General features: G+C 37.7%; 1 protein-coding gene across 3 annotated transcripts in view; it reads left to right on the top strand.

Annotated features, from left to right (window-relative positions):
* The window catches only part of nt5c2a (5'-nucleotidase, cytosolic IIa), a 41,350-nt gene that overhangs the window by 7,263 nt on the left and 18,022 nt on the right, over window positions 1-16,065 (top strand). For all 3 annotated transcript variants that reach the window (XM_088635678.1, XM_088635676.1, XM_088635677.1), the window contains exons 2-3: window positions 6,879-7,003; window positions 14,782-14,855. In XM_088635678.1, the coding sequence (XP_088491804.1) occupies window positions 6,903-7,003; window positions 14,782-14,855 (175 nt within the window). In that variant the 5' untranslated portion in view covers window positions 6,879-6,902. The remainder of the gene's footprint in view (window positions 1-6,878; window positions 7,004-14,781; window positions 14,856-16,065) is intronic.

Here is a 16,065-nt window from a genome sequence, read left to right as displayed (position 1 = left end):
TTGACCTTTTAGGAAAAAGACGTTGCTAAGGTTCTCTGTCATTGCCTTGGTGTTTGCTGTGTTTGGTATATTTTAGAAAACATGGATATTAATTTTGCTAAACAGATTTTTTCGAGAATAATCAGATTTTATATACAGTAGGCCTGTTTAATAAATATCAAGTATCTGGTTTAGATACATTCTGACAATTCTTCCTCAAAATGCAACATACTATACTGTGTGAATTTTCACATTTAAAATAAAATAAGGTAATTTAAGCAAGCAAAGATGTCTTTTTCTAAAATGCTGAATGAGTTTAAGATGCCTTTTTTTAAAAAAAGAAGCTTGTCTATGTGATTTGCCAGGTTATCTAGAATAAGTAGGTTAGGAACCAGTGGCTTTGCTGGTTTTACAGCTTTTCTTGAATTTGGTTCATGCCTTTATTGAAGACTGTTAAAGTGTTTGTTTTTTTATTTTTAAACATGTAGTTCTTAATCATAATCATCACATGGAACATATAAACGTGTCCCTAGATAGATAGTCAAGCTGTAAAAGAGAGCATACAATTTGAAAGCTACTTTGAAACTCTGTAGGCAACTTTCTGTTGTTCCAGGATTTATTTATATCCATTATGTATATGTGTCAAAGAAGACACAGCTTACCTTTCACCAGCAAATCCTCTTGAAACATGAGCAAGTGAACTGATTGTTGTGGCAATTGGCAACTAATGCAAGCAGTTTGTATTAGGCATGGCGTCAGGAATCTACTTTTACTTTTGGCTCTCAAGGATTAGCCCAGGGTTGGGCTGGATGTAATTTATAGTGCCGCCTGTCCTAATGCAGACACAGTACCTTAGGACTGAGCGGACGAATCCTTGATGAATTATGAAAGGTGTAGTTTTTAAAACCACGAAATGCTTGCTTTTTTTCTCTTTCTGTTTGTGTTTGTGGGTCATAGTTTAGTGTTTTGGTCTTATTTTTTAGTGTTTTTTTCATGGTGCTTTATATCACACCCTTCATTTGTCGCTGCATTGCCTTAAGGTAGTTCAGTGAGCAGAGCATAACATCGTAGGCACAAACAAAGGAGGGAACAAGTATTGTCCTTTTATTATGATAATTTAGTAGACTCTTCTCTTCTTCTCTTTACCATTGAATCATTGAATTAGAACACAAAATTGTGCAAAAGAGAAAATGAAATTTAATCAAATGAAAATAATTTTCTTGTTAGTTTCTAAGCATTAAGTTCATGACTTAAAAAAGTCACTATCAACTATCAGTGTACCCTGAAAGATTAAAAATGAGAGGAATAGTCACTAGAGTTCAGCTAGAATTGTCTAGCATAAAGAAAGATAAACATTACACAGTTTGTTTAAAGTTTTAATTCTACAACTGTGGCAGTATTTATTAAATTACATGAACTAACACAGAAGACAAGGGCATAGATTACATGTTATTTATGTTATGTTATTACATGTTACTGTTATTGCTATTGTGTAACTGTCTATTGTCTTATCTTCTGTCCTATTTATATACTGCACCTGAGTGACTAATGAGAAACACTTTTCATTATACTATGCACCTGTGTAAGTTTAATGACAATAAAGTTGAATTGAATTGAATTGAATGTGACCTCTGAAGAGAGCTACAGAGCCCTGAAGAGTTTAAAACGGAGAATGTTGCCTTGCTGGCAGCTTATGAACGGAATCGAGCACAGCAAAATAATTTTATCCCAGTGGTGGGCACTGCATTGTTTGCTAAGCCATACATCTGGGCAAGATGTGAGTGGAGATTTTTTCCAGGTGGCTCCTATCAAGATGAATGTGCCGAGTTGTGTGCTGTTCTGAACCTTTCTAGGCTGGGCACCGTCTTTGTGATGCAGTCCTCTTCAGAATCTGAGTTGCTGTTGTGAGATGCTGCAGCCTGCTTATCCTCTGCTCCACAATGGATCAATGTTGGAATTCCTGCTGACACAAACCTTTTCTAAACAACACTTGATGCTGGTGCAGAGGGAAAATTTGGTGCCTTTTTATGGCCTGAATTTTATCACTTCACACTGCCAGGGTTTGAAAGTCCCACCGGTTGAAAAGGCTTGTGTCTGTGAGCTCTGAATCTGGGCTTCTTCCCTGGCAGGTGTGAAGTGATTGAGGGGGATACTGGCCAGAGTTCTTCTCTAAAGAGCCTGATTTAAATATTGTGTCACAAAAGATCGACTCCTAAAAACATTCAAAGTGTGCACTCTGCGATGTTTCCCTTTCTGAGATTGAAACAAGAACTGCTTTTTTTATTTTGATTCAGTAGATAAGATGTTTTTCATTGAACTCTAATGTCATTTTTTGTGGTTGAGTCATTATTATTAGACTGTATCTCACTCCTTATCCTTTGAATGGATAATTTATACTGTCTTATATTGAATGATTTTTATGTGTGTAATTAACAATATACAGTATACAGTATGCACACAATGTAGAAAAGAATCATTTAACAAAATAATAACATCAGAATATCTAACGGGTGCTGTATATTTCTGTATATAGGTCCTGTTGCCTGCAAATATTGTGCAACAATGAAAACTATTTTTTTTTAAATCAAGGCAATTCTATAATATTTCAGCACTACGTTTTTAAACACGAAAAGAGACATTTATATCAAAAGGAGTTAATCATATGTTTGCTAACACTCTGTTAAGACATTGCCTGACACAGCAGTTTTTTTAAGTTGTGTTTCAAAATGCTCCTTTCTTTGGCCTAACTCCATGGATCTTGTCCTAATAAGCATAACTAGCTTGTTGTTCATACCCAAGACTTGCACAACATTATTGCTGTAGATTATAGAAGGTGAACTACAGTATGCCCTTTTAAGTTATTGACAGAAATCATGAGTAAGCTCGAAAAAAGCATTTATCTCAATGATGACAACATTTAGCCAGAAACAAACATCAAACATAGACAACTGAAATTGTCTAGCTATAGAGTTTAATTGTTGCATGTTGTAGTTTCTGCATTGTATGTAGTTTCATACAAGGCTTCCTGCATTGTGGTTTCTTCATTCAATAGAAAATGTTTTTGATGTGTTAAATTTAGAATGCTTCATTCTTCGATGCCCACATTCAGTTTTGGAACACTTCATTAAGATGTCTGGGCAGTTTTTGACATCAGGAATAGCAAATTCTACTTATAAATGCTATCTTATTCATATTATATTGGAACTGTGCAGAACAAGTGAGAACACATGATCAAGGTTAGGGGGTGGAGATAAGGTCAGACCTAAACTCAGGTCTAGGATATTTAAGAGCCCTGATCGGTTCTTAGATATCCTAATCCACCTGATTATACATAGCTCACAGGTGATTCAGGTCTCCTTTCAGAACTCGTTTCCATAGCAATCAGCACTGACTGACAGGTAAGGGGAGGTGTGTCCAGCTGCCATGGCAGTGCTAACTTGCTCAGCAGTATTCCAGCAGGAGTGAGCCGGACAAGAACACTATAAATAACCAGATAGGAACAAAGCCCTCTTTAGAATTCTATGTTAACAAAAATCAGACTGTTACACATTTAGTACAGATGCAGTACATCTCAGATATTAGTCTGCTAATCTTGTTTTTTTTTCACTTCTTTTAAAATCATTATTATTTCCATATCTCAGTTAAGAAAAAGTGGAAACTTCTTGATCAAGGCTGGAACCGTTAATAGTCTAAAGGTTCTAGTAATGCTCAAATTGTTTAAACCCAAGAAACATGTTGGGCAATTATAGAGTATTCTCCTAATGTCTGGAGAAACTGCTTCATTTAATAACATAAAATTAGCAAATTCTCATTCTAGGCTTGCTTAGAGGTTACAGTATGTCATTCTGACGCTTTAGGAAGTACTAGGTGGGGCAGTATTTGAAAAAAATAAATTAAGAGTATTTCTCTCCAGTATAAAACATTTATTCAACTGAAACACCTTCAGAAGTAAAAAAGAAGAATGTATAACACCCCATAAGGTGTAATGGAAAATGTAGTTCACAACAACTGTACATTTTAATGGTCTTTAGTAGATGTGGTGAATGAACATTCAAGTGAGTATTGCTTTAGTTTTTCCCAGCAGGAATCATATTCACCAAATCTTAATTAATAAAATAAAAATAGCATGTGAAAATGTTTGCATAAAAGCTTACAGAACAAAGTGAAGGTGAGGTATAATTTTTCCAGTTTCTGAGGCAACACTTGGAACTAATTTTTTTTGGCTGTGGCAACATTTGTTTTTATGTCTATAATGAGGGCTTTTCTGCCTGTCTCACTTGGTATATATACTGCACAGTATTCATTACTTATGGTACTGGAGGAACAATTATGCTTGGGAATTGAGGCCGTGTGTTTTCAGGAGGACGAGTGGAAAGAGTGATGCTAGTCTAATGACGTGGAAAATGATTTTGCACTATAACTCATTGCATTTTCATGGATTTGAAAAACTGTGCTATTGAAGTTCCATAAGTATGAACCCTAATATGGTGGTCTGCGAGCTTCACCTTTCTGCCAAATACTACTTCTGTAGCTCATTTCTAACTGATACTTTTATATCAGTCCAGTTTCATTACATTAGTTTGTTATCCTTGATAAGCTCTGAGCTCCTAATTCTACACATAACAAAGACTTTTGGTGCTTATAATGGGCAAATAAAAAGGTCAACTTAACATGTACATATTTAACTATATGGAAATGGGTGTATAATAGATTTTTATATTTTTATGTTTATCATGTCGTTTCCTTGGTAAGCTTGTGCTTGTGTTTACGAAGAACAGCTTCGTTGGCTGTGGCAGCAGCATCCCCAGACAGTGCTGCTCTCTCAAGTGACACTGGGGAAAAACCCAGCATAGCCTGCGTGGGCCTGCCTGTGTTTTGGATTATACAACTTTCTGGGGAGTACAAGCTACCAACTCTGCCTAGTAAAATGAGGTTTATTCTTTTTACTGCAGATTGACTCAAGAAGAGTAGTCCTATGTGCTCATGTTTCATGTTCCCTCCACAGATCCAACTTTCAGAACAAGGGTCTCAGCCTCAGTTCCCAGAGGAAGTAGTATGATCTGGTTTATTGTTCCTATTAAATAGCTGCATAATTGTAACACTTCTAACCACACTCCAGTGTTATTTATAGCCAACTGTACCTTTAATGGTTATTTAACTAAATGTCTTGTGGAATCAACCGTAAAAGACCTCAAGACAAATCCTACATACTGTATGTCTGATTAAGAAAATAATTAGATTAATTGGATTAATCAGAAGACACAAGGCCCAACTTCCCTCCAGGACCTGAGTTTGGGACCATTCTAGATTCTAAGGTTGTTTAGTTAGATTTTAGCCGTGGCTTGATAACTACTGTACTGAAGTTGCACATAGCGTCTGGTCATTTGAATGAAGTCAGAACTGTGGTCAGCCAATTAAGATATCTTGTAGTATAGATCTGCCTTAGTACCATGGAGAACTAGCTGCAGACTGATTTTTCTTTTGGCCATAGAGTTTGACAGAATTTCTAATTAGCTGTGGATGGGTGATTTCTTTAAATGCTGATTGCAATGATTCAGCTTGAACAAACAATTTAGATGAACAAATTTCAGACCTTCCTTTCTTTTCATGCAATTTTAAAATGATCTGCTAATGAAGTAGATGGGTAGATTGTCTGTCGCATGCTTTAATTATTGATTGCTCCTGCAATGGGGATAATTGTGCAGCTGTCTGTGAGAACCAGTGGCTTGTTTAAAAATGGATAACTGCTCCGAGCCAGTCTGAAGAAATTATGTCTTTGCTTATCCCCGAGTTTCCTCCTATAGTGTGCGCTGTTGAAACCCACATTACTGTGTGTGTAAAGCTTCTATATGATAGCCTGTGCAAAATTATACGTAGGTGGGATATTTTTCTGACTTTAATTTTGGGACGTTTAAAATTGCAAGCTATAATCAAGAGTAATTACAATGTCCAAGTATTGCCTTGGGTTGCCAGTTGTCTTGAGCTTGCCAAGGAGCTACAGTTCAACAATCTTCCTTTTTAGACCTTCAGAAACAGAAACAAGTGGAAGGGTGGTGTTGAGGAATAATGTTTTTTTTTTGTCTTCATTAGTTCTGAATGATTTGAAAATTAAAATATACATGCTATCAAATGCAAACTTCAGTGTGTGATTATACGTATTTACAGATTTTGTGTATTGAACCTGTTGTTTTGGGCTTAATTTTGATGAATTGATCATTTGTGAATAAGAGACTTGATGTGGTGATTTAACTTGTTGAATGTCAAGCCTGTGAAAATTAAGAAAGATAAATAAAAGACATAAGGAAAGCCCAATCAATATACCCACTTATCCAACGCGCAGCACCTTAGTGGCACTAGTGTGCTAGATGCTGTTGCTCAATAGCAAACTGTCAATTTCTAGCCTGGCTTGCTAGAAACACCACGAGTCAGGACACCTCACCAAGACTGATGGGCGTGATGCTCTGCACCAGTGTGTAGTCTGGGTTTCACCGGGTATTATATCCTGTTTAGAAAAAAATATTCCCTTTTTACCTTACTGTGCGGCTTGCTGATGGCTTATGGCAGAGGTTTTGTTAAAGCCCTTGTTTGAATATAAATTGAAGTAGTACTGTATTTCTGGTACAATCGATACAGTATACTCGTCTGTTTCTGCTGTGTGCTCATTGTTCTCCTAGTTATTTTTGTGGTTTATGCTGGGACAATCTGATTTCAAGCCAGAATTTTCTATAGATTAAGAGCAAGAGATCAGAGAACGTGGGTTGCTGTTCGCAGAGCATGTATTGTATTGAGCACAAAAGATCGTTTGAGGTAAACAAGTTACCCTTAAACAGCATGGTTGCTTTTGTTGTTCAATTTTTTCCAGACATGCACTCACACTTACTGCTCTTTTATTTCATCAGATTTCACTGCAAACGGATTTGAAGATGACTACTTCATGGAGCGACCGGCTACAGAACTATGCGGACCTCCCAGCTAACATGGATGGACTAGCCATGAAGAAGTACCGGCGTGAGGCCTATCACAGGTATAGCTTACAGGGTTCAAAGTAGAGGGAGGAGGAGGGGAGAGGGATGGCTCTCACCCGGCAGTACTTATTAGCTTGTTTTTATGGAGGCTGGGAGGAGGTATTATACACATTTGGACCTGCTGTATGGTTGTATGTAGGTGTTCCTTGGTGTTATGGTACTCCTGTTTGTGCAGTGAATCTAACTTTCAAGCTGGAAAGCTATTATTTCCATTTCTCCTATTTTTAAATATGTGTGTGCATTGTTTGCAGTTTCCTGCTATTTCAAATGTCCCCTTTGCAGTAGTTCCTTTATGTAGTTGTACACATGGGTGTACAGATCCTTTCAGGTGCAGCTGTATGTCTAAAATCTCTTCAGTTAAGGTCTTAAGAAACCAGGTACTGCAAGGTGTGATACAGCTTTCTGAACTGTAGTAAAAGGTCCATTTACTTTAACATTTACTCTTTAATTATACTACATGTTTTTCTGACAGTTTAACAGTTTGCTTAAACTAGTAAGATTGCTTTAGTTCTATGATATATCTTGAAGTCAGACTATACTGTGGGTTTTATTGATTACGTTTTATAATAATTTTGTAATTATGTGTTTAGAATTTTAAGAACAGTGCTGGAGATGAAATGGAGGTGATGAAACAATATCTTGCACACAATTAGTGTGTGTAACAACTGTGGCATACATTTATATCAATATTAATTACACAGATACACTGCAGTAATCAGACGTGATAATGTTTGAAAAGGGACCTACAAAGCTAGCTATAGCTTTCGAGTATAGAACCAAATATTACACAGGTGGTGTTCACTGAAACAAGCTCATATTGTATACTGAAACTCAAGTGAAAGAAAGTCAAGACAATTCTCACTGAAATTATAAACTGAAGCACAGATTACAGTGTCATTTCCTGTGACTTAGTCTTGATTATTTTCAAAATCATTCAGTTTGCTGTGGGAAGTTTGGGCCGTTGAAAGGGTGCTGTGGGCTGAGAAAGTTTAGGAAGCAGTGCACTAAAGAAACCTGATAAACTGGACTGAACGTTGTGATTTCAGATTCACGGGCTAGAAACGGCTCACATTAAAAGAGCATGTTCTCGAGGCTGCTCTGCAGTTCCACACTGAAAAGAGAAAAGAAAGAGTGGACAAATTAAAAGGTGATAGTAGGGAACGGAGAGAGGTTTTGGTTTATATAAAAGATTTCATTATCTCTTCACTGATACCTTCATGGATAAAGAGCTGAGCCTTTCGGTGATTGTCTTTTTATCTTGTTTCATAAGGCATGGTGAGGAATGGCTCATGTACAGTAGTCCTGACTTTTTTAAGAGTCATGTTTGGGTTTTTTTTTTATTTGGAATCTTTTTTGCCAGTGAACTCAAACTGTTCTTGGCCACTTGGTAAATTATGGTCACGGCTAAGTGATGGTCTCCTACCAGAGCCCATCAGTGCATGGACCAGAGGACTGGACCAGTCTACCAAGCATGTAGCTTGATTAACTGGCGCCATTTAGTGGATGATAATCCAGAGGGTTGTGAGTTTAATTAGGCTGAAATATCTAAATCTCAGGCAGTGGATGGATATTCTGAATCTGCTCTTGCTGGCCATGTTGTCCTTGCAAAAGTACCTTCAAATAAAATGAGATACAGCCGAAGTGCAAAACTAAGTATGCACAAAATTTAAATGTGCAGTTTTTGGATGCACACAAGGATAGAAAACATAAATAATTCAGTATTACTTTTGTGTGCATTAAAAAAAAATCAATTTATTCCATTCCATTCATTATTTTTTGCTTGCAGAATAGGCTGGAAACATTTCAGGTACTGGATGAACTGCATCTCCTTCATCAGAATTTCCAAATTAAAATTGAAAGGGCTCACAACAGGAGATGAAAGCCTAATAAAAAAATACTGTTGAAGTGCAATGTAATTTGTAGGAGAAGACACACTGTCTTGTCTGTGGTGTGGATTCAGCCCTAGTTTGGGGATTATGTGTGAAAAGAGTTCAGTAACTACAAGTCAACATCCCATGAGTTAAACTTATCTGTGTCCTCTAAATTGCTTTGCACTTAACAAGTCTCTGTGCCTGAAATGTTTACAAGCAGATCGCTGGAGAAACGTAAAGGGCAAATGAAGTAATGACACCTGTGCCTCGCAGTTCTTTCCTACTACATTGCAGGTTTTTGTTCCTTCTAATCCTTAAAATTCGAACTGTTCTGTGGTTCCTAGGTTAATGAATAGGATCAGTTCAATAATTTATGTATTGGAAGGTTCAACGTCCTAAATGGTGTGAGTTGGAAGTTGATTTGAGGTTCCAAGGTTGACTACTCTGATCTTGGATTTGCATCAGATCTGATAATATGATCCACTTATCAGTTCATTAGACATTCAAGTATTGCAGGCCTTAAGTAACCAAAAGATAACTTGATAAAAAGCAACACATAGTTGTGTGTAGTATGGCAGTATTTGTGCTGTTTAAAAATTCAGTTTTTGTCATTTAAATAAAATAGTGTACCTGTAATTGGTGTTACAGTGGTACATTATAAGAAACTCATATTGTAATTAATTAATTTAAAACACTTAATGTTTAATTTTGGCACATTACAAATAAAATCCGTAATCTCACAATGCCAGCCATACTTATTCAAGATAAGTTTAAAGTAGTGGAGGTTTTTTCATGCAAAACATGTCAAAATTGGAAAAGATCCTGATCCATATCCTGAGTGGCTGCAATAAAACTAAACCAATCATGCAGTCACTTCTAGATTTGTAACTTTTCTATCGAAAACTGAAATTCTCTCCCTGTGGGATCTGGCGGAACTGAAAGTTTAGCTGGACAGTTTGGTGAAAAATACATTCCTAAGCCTCACTGAGCTAGACTGTGGTTTCTGTGTCTTTAACGACAGGGCTCAGACGGCTCAGACATTTGTTTACTGTGTCCAACTGAAACTGCAGAAGATCGGCTTAATTGTGAGGGTAACGTGTACTACAGCAAGTCAAGTCAGCTTAGAAAGCTGAACGCAAGCATGTTAAACTGGAGGAAGCACAATAGATATAAAAAAACAGCAGGTTTGCACTGAACGCTGTCTTCTTGAAACCCAGAATACATTTGTGTACTATATTGAAGAATTGTTCGTTGTTTAGAGGGGAGGAAAGACAGTTAAGCATTCTTAGCAGTTATCAGCCTTTCCCCTCCATCCATTTTTTAACGGAGCCTATCCTATACCCGCAACAAAGGGGTGCAAGGCAGGATACACCCTGGATGGGACGCCAAACCATCACAGGGAACACACAGACACGCACACTCACATCAGGGCCAGTTGTCCCAGAATCAAGTGAGCCTACCAGCATGAACTGTGGGAGGAAACCGGAGCACCCAGAGGAAACCCACGAGAACATGGGCAGAATATACAAACTCCACTGAACCCAGGACCCCAGCTATCGGCCTTTTTCATATTTTATTACCTATTCATTGTGGTCAAACTGGTGTAGTAGAAAATAAGATCATCCCACTTAATTTGGAAATAAGTTGCAGTAGCTGTGGCAAAATGCATCTTTTGGTTCTCCTCTGAGAAGCACAAACAGTTAAGGTTGAATCCATAACCATTCAAAAGAACTTGACTATGTTCTGTAAGTTCAAGGCCAGATCATACATACCCAGGACAAACCAGAGCAATCCGGTTTTCGTACTGCCTAATTTAACTTTTTTTTTCTTTTATCCTGGATCCCTTTTATTTTCTAGAAATTCTTTTTAAACCCATTGCTGTAGAACATCAAGCCTGACCTTTGATAAAGTAACGTCGAGAACCTTTAACCTTTCATTAAGCTAATGTGGAGAACTCTGCTCCTGACCTCAGCAGCCATCAATAGAGCTGGAGTGTTATGTTTCAGCACAGCTGTGTCATTGGGCTGAACAGCCAGGTTAACACATCCCCAGAGGTTGGGCCAAGGACAAGATGTTCTATTTTTCTGTTACTTCACACACGGCCAGATTTCTCTTAACAGAGCACGTAGTGCATGTATTCTCTTTCAGTATTGTCATATTTCAGTGTGCAAATGTGTACCGAGCATGATTTCTGCTATAAAAATGAAAACTATTTTCAGCTACTGTGTATAAGTGAAGATATACAGTACTTCTAATTCTACTATTATTTTAAAAAGATTATCACTTCCGCCTTGTACAGTAGTCGGATTTTTGTCGTCATAGCATAAGTTTCATGCTGGGAAGTCTAAGCTTTAAAAAAATTCCATAATGCTAGCACAGCCTGCTGTTTGTGTCATGATTTCCAGTGTATACCAAAGTACATAATGTCAAACCAATATTTTGTTTTGTGAAATCTCTTGAGTAAGTTTCAAACTTTCTTTATTCATCTTACTTTTAGTGTTACCTTCTACATGTACTCCCCCACTGTAATACATCCTAAGTGAGCGTGTATAATTATTGTAAATAACTCTGATTGTTTTTTTGTTATTGTAAAGCAATGATTTCCCATCACCTGTACCACACCCTAGTAGTGTGAGATCACTAGTATTCAGCTAGTAGGTGGAATTCTTGGTTCACCTGCGACTTGCCAGACCTGTTTACAATTTCAGCAAAAAAGGGGTTCTAAAGAGCTTTGTTACAGCTTAATTTGAGAAAATAAAATACTGGGAGCCACATTTTGCACTATGTTAGCTGCCATGCTTTTATGTTCACAAAATAAACCTCCGACATTTTCTGTGATATACAACATCCCCACAACCTTCTCCCAATGAATATGCTAGAAACCTCTTTACGACGCTGTTTACTGTTTACTGAAACACTATAAGCATTGCGGACAACAGACTTCGAGCTGGTTCAGCAACAGAGAACCTCACAGAATGCACACAATTGGTGAGAACAGCAAGTGAGAAATGAATGAACAAAGAAGGGCAGGCAATATAAACCCGTGTTTCTACCTCCCTGGTTTAGTACATTATCCATTTGTGTGTACCTCAGTACAGCTCTCACTACTGCAAAGGCTTTTGCTCTTCGCTGATTTTAAGTGCGACATTAACTTGTTCTGTACATTTTCCTTCATTACAAAGCATTCCTTGGGAACTGAACCTATTTCACCCTATAATGAGGTACTGTGTGCAAAATGTTTGTCACTAAGCTACTGACTTAGCTTAGACAGCTTTTTAGTTGTAGAATGTATCAGTACAGTGTTAACAATATTAATACATTAAGGGCGTGTGGTGTACATTTCAGTAGCTGATGGCTTTGCTGATTAGGAATTAGAGATGGTGAGGAGCTCTGTCTTGACCATAGAAGGATCCTGCAATATAGTCTGCTTTCTCTTACACTTCCACCTGTCTGATGCTTTGTCTCTGGCAATATGGCCCTGTGAACTGTATTTTATATTGTAGACCGTGATTCACAAAAACAGCTCATTCAGCAGAGCCCCACTTTTGATCAAAAATGGTGTATAGCCGAGCCTGTATCCTTTACCAGATTTAATCATTTCCATTTTTTTTCAAGAAATTCTTAATGGACCTGGAGGATCTTCAGGATGATGAAGGACATCAATTCATTGTGTAACCTTGTGTTATGTCATAAAGTTATCAAAACTAATTGCTGTCTGAATTAGGATTTGATATGTTAAGACAAGTAGGGTGTCATGGCATAGACTGGACATGTGGGAATACATTTAAGAACAGGCATATACAGCATTTATTTAAGAAAATAGGTAAAATGTAATAGATTAGTCTGTCATTGTGGGTATTATTTTTAGCAAGGCAGCTGGTTTCTTCAGCAGTGGAAATTGAAAGTGATAGGTGTGAGGATTAAAGTCATGCTGCTGATAAAATAGATGACTCAGTAAAGAGCTTCAGCCCATCATCATGCTCTGGACTTTACTCTTACTAATGAGAAAACATACATTTCTGATCCTTTGTATAATGAAATTGACGGGAGACTCAGAGCAAGTCTCTGAAATATTCCATTCCCATGTGATTCCGTAATGGAATTTTCCTTCAAAGTGTTAAATTATTTGGAATTCCTTACAACAGAGATAGACTTTTCTCTTTTGTCAGAAAAGAATGGGAAATGTTTTGTATGCTATTTCACGTGATAGCATAAGCTTGTAGTTGCAACTACCCAAAGAAAAAGAATATCCTACAGAAATTCTACCATCATAAAAAAAAACGTGTTTTCATATTGTCTTATATCTTGTTTCTTGTGCTTGGTGTGTGCTGGATCTCATCGTGTGTCAGTGGTAAGAGAAGGGCTCCTATACTGTATGTCCTAGAAAACATGCAGAGTTAAGAATTTGTTTTACAGATCCGGTAACATCATGGGGGGAAAAAATGTGCTTCTTGAAAAGCCAATTAAAAATAAATTGACCGAATAATGAGTTATGAAGTAACCTACGATGCAACAATGGCAATGAAATGTACTTAAGTGTTTTAATTGAGTCTTGCATTCATTTTTTGTCTGGCAAGTTATTTTGAAGTTATTCTGAAGAGAGGCAAGGATATGTTGTGAGCATCATACTCAGTGTCAAGGACAGCCAGTGGGAAAACCATTAAGTCTGAGGGGTTGGAAGCGAGCATTTTGACCGTATTTCATTGGTGTTGGCCTCTGCACCAGTGCAGGCTGTTCTCGGCTTCAGGGGTGGACTTGAAAAACATCCCAACAAGGGTTTCTTATGCTGATGAGCTGATGGATGAGGTAGTGAGTTGTTTCAAGTTCTTTTGTGTGAGTCACATAAGGTCAGTCCCGCGTAACAGAATACATTGGCCTGTCATTGTCTGATTTATTATTGCTGAGGACTTTTCCTAGAGTGGTATAAGATACCAGACTAATGCTTTCAATGTGCACGTTGCTGAATATGGTCCCCTGGTCTGAGGATTCTCTAACATATACTGGGATAAGTTTGTTGCAATGAATGTTGTCCTCAAATCTAATTGTATGCAGTCTCTGGTACATTTTGTAAGAGAAAATACAAACTGTATAAGTAAAGGACATCCAGTAAGATCAGCATGTTTGTAGGACAGAAACTGATGAATACGTTTATTAATCTGTTTTTATAATATTGAGCCATCCATCTCTATATACAGTAGCTATAGTACAGTGTTTGAGAAAGCTCTGTCTGGCTATAGCTTATCAAAACTATCATTCTGAATGTGGTCTAAAGCCAGAGATGTTTAAAATTAGGCATTGGTTACTGTTTTTTTACAGTTTAAGGAATTACATTGAAAGAGATTCTTTTTACTGTGAAACACAACTCAAGAGTGGCAGGCAAGCAGGACAAAAACAAACATTTTATACCAAAGGACAGGGTAAAGATCACATCTTTTGGTCATTCAGTTCTCATAAACACAGAAGGTGTTGAGTGTGGAAGAGTTTTTAAACGCGCAAGGCTGACACTGAGTGCCTTTCACAAAGTCACGTGGTGAACAGAAGTGGTCTGTGCGGCACACATCAAAATGTGGGAGACTCTTCAGCCTACTCATACTCAACAACCATGTTTTTAATAAGGTTTCCTTACAATAACAGTTAATCTTTTTTTTCAAAATTGCAAAGACTACTGATTTTCTGTGGGAGACACAACAAGAGTGAGAAACAAACGTCCGTCAAAACTGTTCACTTTTTCAGACTGCTCATTTCTTGTCAGACATCTCAATCTACATTTTCTGTCATATTATCTCTTTCTTTACCCGACCCTACCGTAGTACCAGGCCCCTGTTTCTAAGCCTTATTGTTTATTTTTGTTGAAATCGGGCTTTATTGGCTGAACTCACTGACCCTGTCCTTTACCTTCTTCTTAGAGTGTTTGTAAACAGAAGCTTGGCAATGGAGAAGATTAAATGCTTTGGCTTTGATATGGATTACACTTTAGCAGGTAAGTGCTGTGTCATGCCTTTCTAAATGCTGTGCTGATGCTGAAGGTTTCCGGGCCTTCCCCTGTACCATGGCAACAAGGAAGCCTTTGAATCACCTTGTCTATCAGCCTGTTTCACTTGAAACAGTTCAGCTAGGGACTCCTGGCCTCATTTGCATTGTCCTGCAGAATTGTTACAACATCACACAATAAACTATAAGCATGTCTGGTGAACAGTTCAATGTGTTCTGTCAGAGTGAGGAGAAGCCAGTAATACCTGTCCCATATCGTAAGTAAAATAATGCAAAACTAGGGCACACTTATATTTTGTTTTTACTTTTCAGGAGGACAGTACAACTCAGTGGGTAGTAATATGCATGACAAACTGCCACTGGATCTTACTCATGAAACGCACAAGAGCTTCTGATCATTTCTGTAAAAATATTATTTTCATTTCCCTTTCTCACTGGTGATGCAGACTCAGATCTTTGTCTTTGCAAGGCTCTCTTGCTGCAGTCAGTTCAGTGTGAAAGGAAATTGACATGTTGCACAGTTATTTCATTGTACGCCTGGCACTTCCTTGTAAATACTTAACTTTGATTTGTGAGCCCCCAGTTCATCTGAGAGACTTGTACTGCCTTTACAGAAGAACCATTAGGAGTGCACAGGACTGTAAGGTCCTTTTCAAATTCATGCACTGTCTCTAGCATGTGCAGAGAGGGTATATCTACCTGTAATGTAATGGAGAGGAACAATGTGAAAGACGCAAACTGTTGTGTTTCATAGTGAACAACTGTTGTGTTTCATAGTGAACAGTGCACAAACATTATTTTCTACAAATCTGTTCTTTTAACTTTAATGTGACGGATTGAAGGACAAAAGAAAACTTCTAATACTTTCTAGTACTATCTGTAGTTGATCCAAGAACCTCCTTTGGGCTGTTTCTTGAAAAAGCCCAGTGACTCAGCTCTGTGGCCTTCTAATGTGTCCCAGTATATCTTTCCCTTAACAAGTGGGTCACCTCCAAATACGACCCTGGAAATGTATTGATCCAGCAGGAGGGATCAACCGTACTTTGGCAGTAGCAGTGTGTTGGGTTTCTCTTTCCCTGGCGCTGGTATCTCAGCTGTTGACATCTCGCTGTTTATTAGGATCGTCCTGTAAACAAGTGATAGTGTGCGCTAGAGGAGGCTGAAATTTCACACCATGGCCAGTGCTGGAATTTCTAATG

Source organism: Lepisosteus platostomus, chromosome 6 (assembly GCF_059453375.1).
Source record: "Lepisosteus platostomus isolate fLepPlt1 chromosome 6, fLepPlt1.hap1, whole genome shotgun sequence".
NCBI lineage: Eukaryota > Metazoa > Chordata > Actinopteri > Semionotiformes > Lepisosteidae > Lepisosteus > Lepisosteus platostomus.
Note: the sequence above shows the minus strand (reverse complement) of the source record. Positions and strands in the feature narration are given on the sequence as shown.